The 16,772-nt window shown below is 40.6% G+C and overlaps 1 protein-coding gene across 9 annotated transcripts in view; it reads left to right on the top strand.

Annotated features, from left to right (window-relative positions):
* The window catches only part of PALM2AKAP2 (PALM2 and AKAP2 fusion), a 232,062-nt gene that overhangs the window by 181,660 nt on the left and 33,630 nt on the right, over positions 1-16,772 (top strand). Inside the window, exon 1 of one of the 9 annotated variants that reach the window (XM_060268771.1) lies at positions 3,308-4,206. The exons of 7 other annotated variants lie outside the window; for them this stretch is intronic. In XM_060268771.1, coding sequence (XP_060124754.1) covers positions 4,147-4,206 — 60 coding nt within the window. In that variant the 5' untranslated portion in view covers positions 3,308-4,146. Of the gene's footprint in view, positions 1-3,307; positions 4,207-12,934; positions 14,277-16,772 lie in introns of those variants that run through there. One more of the 9 variants, XM_035097043.2, reaches the window with a different exon arrangement.

Genomic DNA, 16,772 nt, shown 5'->3' with positions numbered 1-16,772 from the left:
GTCTGCTGTTGGCATTTCAGAATCCAAATAATTGAATTGGTCACTAGTAAAAGGCGGAGCTAATGCAGGCAGCTAAGTGCTGTTGTTAGGAAGTCTTGATCTTTATGGTAAATGGATCACCAAGAGAATGGTTGCTGCAGCCTCTCCAGGCAACACTGGATCTTCCAGCATTTCAAAGTCTCAAAACACATCAGGGTATAGTAGGCAGATTTGCCAAAAGGATGAAATACATTGCAATTATCAGTTAAGTGTGTTCACCCCTGAGGTCTGTTAGGGAATAACTACTAAACTTGTGACTGCTAGCCTAAAATAAATAGCTAAGCTCAATAGTTATGGGTGGAGTGGAAGAAGGAAGCAGATGCAAGGTACAACTGCAGAATGCTAGCATTTATATGTCCCTTAAACGTAAGGCTTCCCTTCAGGCATTTTGCATAACTGCACCATAATTAAATTTGCGGAACCACAAGATATGCATGTGCTTTTTTCTGGGTGTGTGCTAAATGCAGTTTTGAGTGCTGATTATGATGAATCCCCTCTGTTGTTCTAAGCTTATACACAGACTTTTGCCTAGTTCTTCTCTGAATGATCATCCTGTACTGCTAATGATTTTTTGCTGAGAGGAGAAAAGTGCAAGAATTCAAACAGTATTTATTTACTGTGCATTTTGGGTTTGTTGTTGTTGTTGTTTAGTTGTTTAGTCGTGTCCGACTCTTCGTGACCCCATGGACCATAGCACGTCAGGCACTCCTGTCTTCCACTGCCTCCCACAGTTTGGTCAAACTCATGTTCGTAGCTTCGAGAACACTGTCCAACCATCTTGTCCTCTGTCGTCCCCTTCTCCTAGTGCCCTCCATCTTTCCCAACATCAGGGTCTTTTCCAGAAAGTCTTCTCTGCTCATGATGTGGTCAAAGTATTGGAGCCTCAGCTTCAGGATCTGTCCTTCTAGTGAGCACTCAGGGCTGATTTCCTTCAGAATGGATAGGTTTGATCGTCTTGCAGTCCAAAGGACTCTCAAGAGTCTCCTCCAGCACCATAATTCAAAAGCATCAATTAACTTTATCCAAAGTACTCAAGATTAGAAACCATGCTTTTGATCTTGCTTTGCTTAGACAAACCACAGTTTGTCCCAGTTTGGACAGAACCCTCAAGGTACTCCCAGCCCTTTTGCCCTGATTGAGAGTGTTCCATACGTTTACATTTTCACGGGAACATGTGCATAAGTATAACATATACTTAGAAGTTATACATTATACTATAAGTATAACATATATATAACACAAGCAGCCCTGTTTGCTGGAACTTGTACAGTCAAACCTCAGTTGTTGAACGGTTCCGTTTTCAAACGTTTTGGCTCCTGAACACTGAAAATCTGGAAGTAAATGCTCCGGTTTTCTAATGCTTTTCGGAAGCCGAACATCCAACATGACTTCCGCTTGAGTGCAGGAAGCTCTTGCAACCAATTGGAAGCTGCGCCTCAGTTGTTGAATATTTCAGAAGCTGAATGGGCTTCCTGAAAGGATTACGTTTGACAACCAAGGCTTGACTGTATAATGTTATAGGACTTGGCCTGCTGAATCTGGGAGTTTCCTTGTATACTCGCAATTTTTAACTTCATAATCCATAAAAGCACATTCTTTATTTGTGATAGTTATTGCTGAGCTTTTAGTTCAATAGTTATCTGGCAAGCAACATGAAATGTTTGGCCTATTCCAATTTAGCATCTGGTCCCTTAGTATTTACTTTACTGTGTGCCATGTCCAGAGGAAGACACTATCTGCCCTTTCCCTTAAAAGGATGGAGATGAGTCAAGAGGTCATAACAGCTGCATGTTCCTGTGGGTAAACAGAGAGATGGGAACTGCTTCAGACTCTTCCCTCCATTCCTTGCATAGCAGATGCTTGAATATCTGCTGATGAAAATAGCCAGAGAACATTTAACAACTTGACCCCCCAAGACCGTGGCTAATTTCTCCCACCATCAGTGCTATCTTAAGCATCCATTTTACATAAACAAGAGCATGACTTGACCGTCCATAATCTGCAGATACAATGTTTGGGCTGATTACAAAAGCACAAGAAGACACCTGTATTTGTTTGCTGTAATCAACACTGTTGCCTAATGATCACTTTGATTTTTGCAGTCAAATACACTTGGAGAACCTTACTTTAAAAATACTATGAATATAAACCATTCTTTACTCATTTTTGATGCAACTGTGAGGGCTACTGTTTTTCTTTTCAAGTACTGTAAAGGAAAGCTAGGAAAGCTTATGCAAAAGTGCTCCATGAAGGCACATTGCCTGCATCTGTCTTCAATAATGAATAGGCTGGCATGGAATGTTGTCTCTGTAGTGCTAAGAATGTCTAAACTCTTAACCAGCTGCTGGTAGATTAGGGTGTTTATTACCAAGCTATTTCTAAAAAGGAAAAAAGAGAGAGGTAGTCATCTTTAAACAGCAACAACCCCAAGCTCAAAACTTTTTTTTCTAGTTCTGTTTCAGATGAATCTGCATAAGAGAGAGAGAAGGCAGGCTCTGCATAAACTGCCATAGTGCCTTTCAAACCCGCAATTATCCAAATTCTGCAATGCAGTTCTCTAACCAACCAGTGTTTACAAAAATGCATATGTTAGGTAGAAGTGAATATATAAATGAATATATTAGTGAAGATAATATATGAAAATGCATTATATCAGGAAAACTCACTTCCAAAAAAATATATATCTGTGCGTTACTCTAAACTGCATACCAAAAAAAAAGTTTTTATTAGGAGGCACACACACTAAAATGCTGAAGAATTTCTGCGATGATTTTTTTAAAAAAAGACAGTCTGCAAATTGCTGTAGAAATGTGGAGAAACGAATTGAAGACTGGGAAAATGAGAAACCGAGAGAACCAAAATTGACAAGATTTTTTCCATCCTTACTCTAGACTACAGTGACCTCTTCCCTGTTGTATTACAAATGAACCTTGTTGAACCCCAACTGAATGTTTGTATGTTCCCTTTTCTGAAAACAGCCACTTGTGGCATGCTGGGAAAATGCCCTGAAACAGGAATTGAAGAGAGGGGAAATGTTATTTGCTCCCATAGCTGCCAGAAATGAAAGGATGAAAGGAAGCGTATCTGTATTGGGATTCGTGGGGCAGTAGGGGCAAGGATTTTATGCCATGCAATTCAGGATATTGTTTCCTGCATTCGTAATGGGTAGGATTGTCTTGACTTCTCCACCCTCCCCACCGCACCGCTGCCTTATATATATATATATATATATATATATATATATATATATATATATATCTTAACACAATTGTCACTCGGGGCAGGGGGGATACTATTTGTCATTCTTGGTAAACCCCACCCCCTCACTAACCAGCTGTCTTGTCCACTCCCACTTCAATACTACCTCCAAAACTAAGGTGAATCAGATCTTAGAACCATGGGCCCAACCCAAAACTTAGTCATACTTTTGGCCTTTCTCTGTACCAGAAAATGTACATGAAGTTGTATAGCAGGTGTTGCCATAGCGCCCTGAAAAAGTCTGTAAATATCATCACAATTGGATTGGATATCAGGGTTGGAGGAGAGGTGCCAAGAGTTTCTCTGAGTGTGTGCAACAGTGGCTTTCCCCATTGGCTTGTTCAAATGGTTTGTTCAAATAAGTCAGCTTCATAACCCAGAGTTTGGAGTTGGCTTGTTTGAAGCAAACCATAGTTTAATATTAACTACAGTTTGGACCATGGCGGAAAAGGAGTGGGAAGATTGCCTGAGCTCGAGACTTGGCCACAGCTTATCCCCCATCAAAAGGAATTATGCTTTATCATGATATCCAAACTGGCCCATGCAATCTATTGTCAAACTACAGCTTGGAGAAGTAGGAGCTTCAGAGGTTATCATCCTATTTTTGCTAATTGAGTTTGAGCTAAGCTCTTCCCAGGAAAAAAAAAGCCTCTTAGTGAATTACTTATTCAGTTCCTCTGGGTGCAAGTGTGATGGTTGTTACTGCAGCTTATAATTCAAGCCCGAGAGACCTTTGAGAAATATAACTTCAACTCTTTTCCTTGTGTTAAATGCTCCCAATGAAAACCAACCCAAGTAGCTGAGAAACTCAGTGTGCCTTTTGCCATTTGTTTGGTGAACTTGCCAAAGATGTTTAGGTACACAGCGCCATGGCAGGTACTCTGCTTTTCGATGGAACAAGATTTGAGGGTAAGAAAATAATTTGCTTTGTGCTGTCTGAAATCACAATATTTTCTGAATGGTGTGAAACATTTGTTGGCCTGTGGTGGTGTTGGTGTTGCTGTTGTTGTTTAAGAGTGTGATGTATAAACCAGTTTTCTTTCCAGTTTTGATTTTGCAACAATTATATGTTTATATAATATCAAAAAGACTGATTATACACACACAAGCAAATACAAACTGACAAAACTGTGATCCCTATCTGAAATGTAAATGAGGAGCAGTGTTATTAAAGGGGAAGAAGTTTTAACCTAATACTTTAATTTTATAATTCATTGTGCCAAGGATTTAAACAAAATGTTTCAGATTCCAGAACAGCATCGCATCCCCCACCAGCTCTGATTATTGCAAGTTTTTATTATGTTCTGTTGGTTTCAACAGAGAAATCTCCATCATTTTGACAGGCAGGATCTGTGTCAAGTTTTCATGTGTTAAGGGGATGCTGTGGAGGGTGGGCTGCTGTGCACAGAGACTCATAGTACATTGCACCCCCAGTTACTGAAAGCCAGGCCATCCTGTGTCTGTGAAAATAATATATTTTGTCATTGCCCATGCTAGCATCCCCAAGTGCTTAACACACACCCATAGGAATGACCAGCAAGTATTCACGTACGTAAGAGAAAGTTAAGGGGTGCCCTTGTGGACAATGAGACTTATACTAGCTTCCTGACCCTGGTGGCATTGGCCATTGGAGAATCAATAGCCTGCTGCTTTATGTGTAGCATCACCTTTTCATCTGCACTGACCTATGCAGGGTTCTGTTTCTTGGTCAGTTGACAGTGTGACAGGATGTCAAGAACTATCATTGGTTAACTGGTTGTTCCCTGTGGCTCAAGAGAGGTAAAAGGTGAGATAAGCCAATGGCTGTTCATGCCTAGGAGTTTTGTGCAAGAGTGTACTGGTGATGTTCCAGAGCATCCTTCCCCAACTTGGCGCCCTCCTGTTGTTTTGTATAACTCCCACCATCCCCATTGACTAGCCATGCTGGCTGGGGCTGATGATGGTGGTTCTATATTCCAAATCATCTTAAGGGCACCAGGTTGGGTAAGGCTCCACTGTGCCAGTTGCCAAGAGTTGGGTTGCCTGGGTTGTGGCAATTTCTACAATTCCAAATGGAAGACTAGGGAATAGCAAGATCAGCATTGTACTGTACTTCTGAAAGAGCACTTGTTGCACAACACGCACACACTCCAGTGCTCGTTGGATTCTTCTTCCTCCTCTTTTTCCTCTTCTTCCTTTGCCTCCTCCTCCTCCTCCTCCTCCTCCTCCTCCTCCTCCTCCTCCTCCTCCTCCTCCTCCTCCTCCTCCTCCTCCTCCTCTCTTGCTTTCTCCTGCATAGTTTACTGCTACAATGCTCCAAGACAGGGGAGGTGGGTGGAGCAGCAGTCTGGAAAAAACTCCTGAGGCACTGCAAAGTCTCCCATTCCAGTTTACACAGCATGGCAGTGTCTGAGAAGGGAATACTTCTCAGTTCCTTAAATTGTTTAATACTCCACCCGCCTTCTAAATCAGATTACCTTGAGGCCATGTGGAAGAAAGATATATATTGCAACAGTAGTGCTGATATATATATATTTAGAATTGGGGGGGGGGAGGAAAGTTTGGAAAAGTCTTGATGCTTAACGTGGCGAGTGACTGGGAGATCATGTGGTTAACTGTGCAGTCCTATGCTAGTCTGCTCAGAAGCAAGTTTACTCCCAAGTAAAAAGATAGTGCTACTGTCGTTTTATAATTTGTTGGAAGCCATCCAGAATGGCTGGGGCAACCTTGGTCGGATGGGTGGCAAATAATTTGTTGTTGTTGTTGTTGTTGCATAAATATGATCTGGGAGATCTGAAGTTCACTCTTTCAGCTAAGCTTAGAAATCACTAGATAAGTAAGTGGCATACTTCCTTTGGGAAGTTCTTGGCCACACTATATGAGTCTCCCATCTGTAATACAGACCAACCTTATAGGGTTGTTGTAAGGACTACAGTGAGGATAGGGGTTGCATGCCAGGGGATGATCAGGAAACAGCTTTGATCCAAAGCCATCTCAGTCCCCCTTGCACCCACAAACTAGGGAGAGATTTAGACCAGCTTAATGGAAGTTCATTGATTTAACTGGACCTGTTCTGAGTAAGACCAACATTGGGTACCACCCAGTATATTTTACTGTGGTACCTCTACTTACGAATTTAATGCGTTCCAAACGCACATTCGTAAGTCGAAAAAAATTGTAAGTCGAATCCCATAGGAATGCATTGGGAGAAAAAAATTGTAAGTCGAAGCAACCCTATCTAAAAATTCGTAAGTAGAAAAAAAACTAAACCGCATCCAAAAATGGCTAAAAATCTAAACCGCATCCAAGATGGCGGACAGAGCTCCATTCGTAAGTAGAAACATTCGTAAGTAGAGGTACCACTGTACTTTATTTCTTTCAAGCATGGTTCTAGTGACCTTCATCGTATCAGATTTCAGGGTGGTGTACAACATAAAACTTGCTTTTAGTTCTTTTCATCCATTTAGATCCTACCATGTTTGTGTATGCTTCATGTATGTTTTTAATTAAAGGACAATGCAATTAATTGATGGGGCATATTTGGGGGTTGACATTAACCTGCTATGATTAGGCAAGGAGAACATGTCCTATGTAACTCTTTAAATATTACATGTGCAATAAGAAGTAGCACTTTTTGTTTAATTTTTAAGTTTAAGCCAACTTAAAAATTAATAGTTTTTAATAGACTATGAAAAGTCTTGGAAAACACAGTTGGTAACAGAAATGCAGGACTGCAAAGATTTTTTTATTTATTTGTCTTCACATTGGTGAATAAGTGTATATTTCTGAATGTACAATAGCAGTGTAAATCAGGTGAAATCTTTTTTCCCTTTCTGAGGGACACATGCTCTCAGGAGAATCTGTTAGGCACTACATGCCACATACCAATTCATTTTCAGAGAGTTATAGGAGAAAATTATTTCCCCCCCCCAAAGAAGACGAAGGAGGAAATGGGCAGGCGGGGAACCATGATGGGATGCAAGAATGGGAGAGTTTTTTGGAAACATCAAGAACCACATAAAATGAAGCTAGGACTACTTGTGGTTGCAGAGGCACAGGTTGCCAATCTGTGGTGTAAATAAAAGGATGACTTGTTTCTCTGTAATCCGTTTTTTTTGGTTGCATTCATTCTTTATGGTGATCTCTGCCATGTAACTAAACCAGGGGTAGGCAACTTAAGGCCCGTGGGCCGGATGCGGCCCAATCACCTTCTCAATCCGGCCCGCGGAGCGTGTTTTTACATGAGTAGAATGTGTCCTTTTATTTAATATGCATCTCTGGGTTATTTGTGGGGAATAGGAATTCGTTCATTTCCCCAAAAAAATATAGTCCAGCCCACCACATGGTCTGAGGGGCGGTGGACCGGCCCATGGCTGAAAAAGGTTGCTGACCCCTGAACTAAACAATGCATTAGTCAGTCTTAACACATTCAAAGAACTTGGAAAAGAATTGCACTGGAAGTGTCAAACTAAGTTTGTTATTGGTATGAGCTTGTGTGTGCATGTACAGTTCTTCAGATGCACACGAAAGCTCATACCAATGACAAACTTAGTTGGTCTCTAAGGTGCTACTGGAAGGATTTTTTTTTATTTTGATGGCAAACCAACACTGCTACCTACCTGTAACTAGAACTATGGATGTGTCAATGAGTGCAAAAAGGAACTTGGATGCTATTAAGTTTCTGTTCAAAGAAGCTCTCTGGGGAACTTCTGCTGCTGACTGAAAATGTCACATCACATGCCATAAATGTTTTTTTATCTTGCAAAACAGTTTACTTCACTAGATACTTAGTTTCTCTTCAGGCTGGATGAGTGGCAAGACCCATGAGTGGTGCTGTGTGGAACACTAAACCTCTAACGATGCAGAGGTTTACTTAAGAAAAGTAAAGTAAAATTGTGTTGTGAATCAGGGACCGCTCCTTTTTCTGTAAACGGGTTTCCTCAAAGCAAAACAAAATTACAGTAGGTTGCCACCAGACAGGACGGACCTCCTGCCATACCCAGCCATATGGGGAAGTTTTTTTGTCCTTTCCCCCAAGTCCCTGCCTTCTAAAACCAGCTCTAAAATAAATGAACAATGAGAGGAGCTTTGGACTTAAGTTCCCAGCCCAAAACCATCACCCAAACTCGTGAAGTGTCTTTAGAACACAAAACGTAGGCTAGCCATGCCATTTTAGCATATAGGGGGAAATTGATGAGAAGTTCCAGATATTTGCCTTTTAAAATCACTATAGCCAGATGTCTAAATATAAATTATATTGGGAGGGGTTAACAGTAGACCAGTCGTGACCAACTCTGGGGTTGCGCGCTCATCTCGCATTATTGGCCGAGGGAGCCGGCATATAGCTTCCAGGTCATGTGGCCAGCATGACAAAGCCGCTTCTGGCAAACCAGAGCAGCACATGGAAATGCCGTTTACCTTCCCGCTGTAGCGGTTCCTATTTATCTACTTGCATTTTGATGTGCTTTCGAACTGCTAGGTTGGCAGGAGCTGGGACCGAGCAACGGGAGCTCACCCCGTCACAGGGATTCGAACCGCCAACCTTCTGATCAGCAAGCCCTAGGCTCAGTGGTTTAACCCACAGCGCCACCTGGGTCCTAGAAGGTAACAATTAGGCTTGTAAATAAAATTACTAAAGCCAATCTAACTTAGTTGGTCAAGTTCCTTGCAGAGACAAATTTCTGAGAGGCACCATCTTGGGACTTCTGATCACATGCTTCCCAAGAATGCAAAAGCTTGAGGATAAAAGTTCACATATTTATGGGAATCTGAAGCCCATAGGAGCCAGTCTTCTTCCTAAAATCGATGGGTGTTTGACCCGATGGCAAAATGAGACCCATGTTTGATGGCAGTTGTCTCTTTGGCCAATCCAAAAACCACTATGAGGCTAGTTGCACTTTCCTAGTGAATCTAAACTTACACTAAAGAAGGCCTGGCGGGGTCAGCTCTGTCAAGCCAATGGGTGGGTGGGGATTCAAAGGCACAGGACAGGATATGCTTATTCATACTTCATGGCTGTATAGGGGCTTCTCACAAATATGGTTCTCTGTAATGGTGCAAGTTTCACACCAACATTCTATGCAGCAGTAAATATCCATAAAGTGATTTCCTAGACATGTAGAACTAAAAGCAACTACATTTCCCCACCCCACCCCATCCGTAAAACCAGAAATATTTTTTTCCCCTTGAATGTACTGTTGACCTGGGAAGAAGAAATTCCTGTTAGAGTGATTGTAGCATGCTGCTATCTTATTGCATAATCAGAATATTAGTTTTCACTGATAAAATAAACACATGAGACATATGGGACAGGAAACGTTTGTTTTAGTTGAATGGATCACTTTAATAGCATATTGTTTTACAGCGCTTCTTGTGGCTCTTTGTACTTTTGGTTAAGACAAGCAAACAAAAGCTAGAGCTTGCCAAAACATAGCTCGCATTATAAGAAAATTTCTGCTTGGCAGTTATTTGCCTTTTCTTCTTCTTCATTGTACAAGTGTGTTGGTGAAAGGTGATCTTCATAGCCTGAGCAAAAAATGTAATAGTCCTTTTTATGCTACAAATGAAATATGTAACGATAGATAGAAGTAGGTTCGGAAGCTGGAACCCAGGATGTGCTTGCATTGTAGATGGGGATGGAAAATCCAATGTGGAAGGTTATTTTGTTGTTATTTCCAGTGCAGATAACTGACTCTAAAAGATGTGCTGCTATGTTTTTGTATTTTTAGGATTTTAATATTTCTTATTGCACTGTATTTGCACCACGTTTTAGTTTGTACCACATTATCTATACGGTATTTATTATTTTGTAAAATGCTTAAGGTACTAAGCGATATATATTTTAAAAATAAATATACAAGTGATGCTAATTCAATCTTTCAGTTGATTTTTGTACCACCACCACTAGTAATAGCTGAGTTCATAAAGTCATGATCTGTTGCCAATCCCATTTTAAGGCACATCTTGCCTTCAGAATGAATAAAAGCTGCAAGATGTCAGTAGCAGCAAAATAATAATAATTTGAGACCACTGCATTAACAACTTGGGACTGGTTCAACAGTATTGACTGGTATTCAGTTCAACTTAACTTTTACACAGAAGTAGACCTATTGAAATTTAATGACCCGAGTTAGTCATGTTCATTAATTTCAGTGGGTTTACCGTGAATAAAACTCAATTGAATGCTACCCAATAATAATAATATTTTCCCCTAAGTAGCAGTACTGTACAGAGATTTTCTAGTGGAAATTAACCTGGATGCTCTACTATCCTATCCTGCCCTGTCTATCCTATGGTTACTGTAGCAGTTATAAGGTTTATATAACTAAAGCATTGTCCCTGATACCCTAGTTTTCTATGTGCAAGGAGGTTCTCCCTCAGCCCATAGCGAAGTATTCAACCTTGCACCTGAAGTAGGTCGTTTCAGGAGAGGCTTTAGCATTCAATCCTGCTGAGTATTCAGACTAACACTCAACTTGAAAATGTAGAAGAGAAGGCAAGTGATGACAAGAATACCAATAAATACTTGCTCACACAGAAACAAGTCCCATTGAAATACATGGGGGTTATGCCTAAGTAACTGTGCATAGAATCTCAGTCTAAGCAATCTGTAGCTCAGAATAACAAGCAACACTGATTGATACCTGATTATAAAATGAAACATTTTTTTAAAAAAAAATATCTAAAAATAACTCTTGGTTAATCTGTGATATGTCTCCATCTTGCTTTTTCAGTCCTGAGATTAGATTTAATGTTCATGTTAAGAGAAAGACCATATAGGATGTTGCAAAATATGTCTATTTATAGGGAAATCCTATTATTCAGTTAATGGTTCCAGTGGTGTTTTTGCACAATGTATACCACATTTCATTCTGAAAACACTAGCTCTCCATACATGTGTTTGGTTTTTTTACTTGTATGAATGCCATTTCAGATTCAGTGCAAATAGACTGATTTACAGGAAAGAATATACAGGGACGATCTCTCTTTCTCCCCTCCCCACCCCTCAAAAAAATAATGTCGCATCTACAGCTATTCTCTAGAGGCTTGTGTTCTCCAGTCTACCCCATAATTGCATTAGCATGTAAATGTCTTGATGGCCTGGTTTCCTGTGCCATTAAACAGACTTCAGGCACCTTTAGGATGCTTGCAATCGAGGGCAGTTCCTTTTTGGAAAACCCGCTGTTGCATTGGATTGTTTTGCCTGCCACCCCAGACCGGGGTGGCATTTTCTTATGCCTGAAAATGAGCAACAAATAATGGGCACTGGAAATAAAAGGGAATTTTTTTGTTCTCTTCTGAACTTGTATTTATAGCCCAGGGATTTCACATAATTGGTTTTGCTAGATATAAATTATTGGAACACACTGCATTGTGTGAACTATTTCCTTAGGAACAATGAATGCTTCAGTTTCCCTGGCTTTGCTGAATTGTATAGCCTTTATTTTCAAGGAACGGTATATGCACACTGTTTTGCTCAACCAGCCGACACTCGCTACAGATTTAAATTGGCTTTGCATTCATTCCCTCTCCTCTGGGAATCCTGGGAACTGTAGTAAAGTTGGAGGAGCCGAGAGAAGATGCAGCACCCAACACCACTTAAAACTAGTATGTAGATATGCCCTCATACTATGATTTGTATACACCTGTTTTAGCGTGTTTTTAATATTCTGTTGGGAGCCGCCCAGAGTGGCTGGGGAAACCTAGCCAGATGGACGGAGTATAAATAATAAATTATGATTATTATATCATACTAAGTTAGGTGCCCTGATAACCATAAACTGAGAAGGGTTCAGGTGTGTAAGTTGGGGCTTTCACCTTTTAAAAACACATAAAAGCTGTGACCTCATCTTTTCTCAGTAACACGGCCCAGTAGGAGGAACCAGCATCTTTTGTTGTTGTTTTCTTGTTTGTTTGTTTGTTTGTTTGTTTGTTTTGCCAATCTCCACTCTGCACATTTGCTCTGAATTTTGAACAGCAATTACAATTTTGTATGTGGTTCGCTATCATGATACAAAAGTTGCATGAGGAGTTACATTTAAGTGGCAATCCTAAAAATGCTTACTAGGAGTAAGCTGTATTTGAACAGGGTTTTACTCATCTCTGAGTAAATATTATTATTATTATTATTATTATTATTATTACGATTAATATACCGTCCTTCATCTAAATATCTCAGGGCAGTTCACAGGACAAAAAACTAGATAAAAGCACAAATACAGTTGTACCTTGGAAGTCTAATGGAATCCATTCCGGAAGTCAGTTCGACTTCCAAAACATTCAAAAACCAAAGCACGGTGGAAGCTCCTGCAGCCAATCAGAAGCCCCGGCTTACAAAAATAGTTTGCAAACCGGAACAGTCACTTCTGGGTTCGCGACGTCCAGGAACTATGCTGTTTGACATCCAAGGAAGTTAAAACAGAAGCAACAAAACAATGCCATCCCAAGCACATTTAAAAGGCTGTAGAATATTAATCAGCTCAAGGCCTGGTTCAAGAGGAACGTTTTTGCCTGGCGCCTAAAAATATATAATGATGGTGACAGGTGAACCTCCCTAGGGAGAGCATACCACAAATGGGGAGCCAATACAGAAAAGGCCTGTAATCAGAAAAGGCCTGTTCATGTGTTGCCGCCCTCCGGACCTCTTGTGAAGAAGACACATGAAGAAAGGCCTCACATGATGAACACAGAGTCCAGGTTGGTTTATATGGGGAGAGGCGGTTCTCTTACATGCCTTGTAAGAAAGTGTCCCTCAGTGTATTAAAATAACATTAACATTTTTTTGGCTTCATATACTGCCACCACTGCTAGGTTATTATTCTTTTTGCATTCGGCCTGCATTTTTTCTTTTCTTTTTACATCTTTCAGTACTGTATACTTTTAGGATCCTCATACAATCTTGTGAATCAGGGCTGCAACAGGATAACTCTGCAGTTGCCCCCCTCCCCCATGACTCTTTCTTAATGTAACATAACAAAATGATGTGATTTTCATGGCTGCAGTCCATTTATACATGGTAACATCATGCTTTTTGACAAAAAAAAATAGACTTGGGCTTTCAGTGGCACCACAAATTCTAATTGTCCGGCTAAGCAGGTTGATTGATTGATTGATAGACCGTTTAACACATAGCCTTCCAAACTGCATGTCACAACACGTTAGTTGTGTGTAGTGTGCTGCAGTGTGTAGGTGTGTCGTGCAAACACTCCCCACGCTCCTCCAGGGGCTGGAAGGGGGTTAGTTTAACCTCTGGTTTGCTAGCAAAACTTACTGTGTCGTGAAACAATGCATGTCTAAAAAGTGTGTCACCGACATTAAAAGTTTACAAAGCTCTGGTTTAACATATTAAAAAAGTATATCTAAGTTGTGTCAGTGTAGAATGTATTTGCATTCAATAGGGGACATAATTGTTTTGTTTTATAACATTATAATGTTTTATAAAGGTGGCAAAACCAGTGGCAGATACAGTCTCCTGTAACTACAATTCCCATCAGCCTCAGCATGATCAGAGATTATGGGAGTTGTAGTCCAACATCTGGAGGATGCCATGCTGGCTGTTCTTGCTAGACAGTTTACATCACTTTACCATCCTGAAAACTGAAGTTGATACTTTCAAACTTTGAAATATTATGGTTTGGGTTTTATTTCAATTGTGTTTGGTTACAAATGGAGCTGAAACGACTGCCACTGGGGGAGGTGGAAAGTGATGTCAGTGGCAGAATGAGCCTTGCTAGAAGTTCCTATTTTGCAGAGACTCAGCCTGACATTTACTTTCTAACATTTCTTTGTATGAATGGATTGAATGGGGGGGGGGAGCTTGTGCATGCTCTCTCCCCCTCTCTTTCCCTTTCTGTAAACCAGCCCTCAGCCTTCTGACATCACAGTCCCATAAGGAGGCAGAGAAGGAATTTGATTCCAATGAGCTAAAAAAGGAGTCTTTGTAGGGGGTGGGGGGTGGGAGAGGCACGCTTCTGCTTCAAAGATCTTAGGCATCAAGTGAGGTAAGCTCCTGTTTCTTATTCTTTCCTAACTATAGACAGCACAGGTTGTCCTGTCATTAAGTGTTTTGCTCCGAAGAGTGCATTTTATCATAAAGGTTGCAGGCAGTGTGCTTGAGGTTTAAAAGAATTCCGTCTACTGCAAATTATGCGGTAACGGTTGCAAATGCATGTGTTTCCTTTTCCTGCCTTAATAACTTAAGACACTTCTTGCTTGTCCCAACCAAAATTAAACAGTTAGATGAAGTTTGCACGAGTGGAGGAAATACTCTGCGCCTTTGCAACATGCAATTTTCAGAAGTAGCCTGTAATATTTTAGGAGAAATAGATCTCTAAATGATTGCAGACCCGTTTCTGAGCTACTCAGAACAGCCTCCTTCTGCTGCTGCAGTGCAGTGTAATGTACTTGGGGTTATCAGCAAGATCATGCAGCTTTCTCTTCCTTTTCAAAAGGCTATTTTAAAACACAGCTTATACTTTTCTGCTACATGAGACCTTCTTGAGTACAGCAAATGGACACTGGAGAAACACAATAGGGGTAGCTAGCCTCTTGGGTTTGTACAGCACTTGTGAGGTCTGTTTCTCCTTTGACTTCTCTCTCTCGCTCTCTCCCATTCTAATAATGCATCCATTGATATAGAGAGTGTGTTTAATTGTGTCTGAAAAGCAAGCATAGAATGGTGCCTTTATATCACCATTCTCCAAGCTGCCTCACATTGCTTCGCTATTTTTTTCCGTTCACTTAATTTAGTAGTTAAAACACTATTTAGGATTGTTATCTCAAGTTCTTGTTGTCACCAGTTAACTTGTTCACCAATGATTTATCAGTTTATATGGGGGGGGAATATCTCTCCTCTCCCCCCCCATTTGTTTTTAGTTCTCCCCCTCCTCACTTTCTTTAAATAGCATCTGTCTTGAGTTGTTTCTTGTTTTCTAATATTCTGGAAACTAGAGTTACCATCTACAGTTTTAAAAAAGTGTGCATCTGTCTTGATACAATTGCCTTCGGAAGATTATTAGACAATTTATTTTCATATAACCATTTTGGTGTGATAATATATACTTCAAACAGTTTTTCATTCTGCTGGTTTGGTGTGGGCGCATCCTGCTTTCAACTTACACTCATCCCTCCAAATTTTCATACAGACTTTTAGGAGATTCTTGTTCTGAATAGTTACTTTGCAACATGCTTGTTGAGTTTGTGCCTTCCTTTCATCACCCACCTTTTCTGCCTAATGCAACATTGATGAAAATGTGTTAATCAAATAAGTACCTTAACATAAGCCAGATGTGCTGCTTCTGACTTCATTGGTGGCTTTTCATCAGGAAATGGAGAATCAGTGGCTGCCGAGAGGGAGCAGCAGGAGGAGTGGGTTGGAGAAGGGAATGTCTTAATCATTAGGATTCCTTTGGTTCCTTTTGTCCATACAAGGGGGAGGAGGAGAGCAGTTTCTAAATCAGACTTCCAGTAAAATGAGCTGGCCTGGGGAATGGTTAGGCAAATGGTTAAGAAAACATAGGGAAATTACTGAGCTTATACTGCTAGTTAGTCATCACGTGATATGTTATAGCCCAGCTACATCAATGGCATGTAAAGAATTTGACGGCATCCTGTTATACTTCCTTCTTGAAAGCAGTGTTGTAAGTCATTCTTTATTAACCTTTCCACACCCCAAAAGAAATAGCTGGCATTGTACTTCATATATGAGTTTCTCACTAACAGCCACTACCCCTCAAAAATGACAAGATGCTTTGGAAACCACCGTGAGATCCCAAAGGACTTCGTGACACAGGATGCGGTCTGCTTTTCTCTCTCTCCCTTTCAAGAAATAAATGACAGCACACCCAAAACTCTTTGGCATGCCTAAAGTAGCTGTTTAGGCCAATTTGCTGAGTTCAGCTTCCAGCAGATCTACTTTGCTTGTTTTGCCAAGACTCTGGGCTCATCTACACTTCCATTTGTCCCGTGATTTCTTCAGTTTGTCTTGTGATTTTATAGGCATGGGTCTGAACAGTTTTCAAAATTAGCCAGGTGCATTTTGCACCTAGCTATTGGCCACTTGTGACCAAGTGGAGATTCCTGGGTGCCAGAATATCATCTGAGATCTCCACCATCTAGAGGTACAAGCCTGAGGATCATTGGATCTTGACTATTTTCACACACTAGCAACACATCCTGTAGAATTCTATCACTTATATTTTGCCTGCACAATCAGAATGAATTTCTGGAACCAAATTGCTTTTTCTGTGCAGCCTGAGCAGGAGTAGTGAACAATGTTATAGTCAATTATTGTAGCTTGTTAGCCGGCGCCCTGCTCACAATTGTAAAGAATATTCTTACGTTATGAATGGTCCGTGTCACCATTAAGAAAAAGAGGTTGGAATAGGCAAATATATAATGCGGACTGTCCCTGGATCAAGTGACTTTTCTTCTTTAAGTTCTCAAAGCTCTTAACCTAGCTCAAGATTGTCATCTGAGCTAGCCAGATGTTTAACTGA

Source organism: Zootoca vivipara, chromosome 16, assembly GCF_963506605.1.
Source record: "Zootoca vivipara chromosome 16, rZooViv1.1, whole genome shotgun sequence".
Taxonomy (NCBI): Eukaryota; Metazoa; Chordata; class Lepidosauria; order Squamata; family Lacertidae; genus Zootoca; species Zootoca vivipara.
The sequence above is the reverse complement of the archived record's forward strand: the minus strand, read 5'-3'. Positions and strand labels throughout refer to the sequence as shown.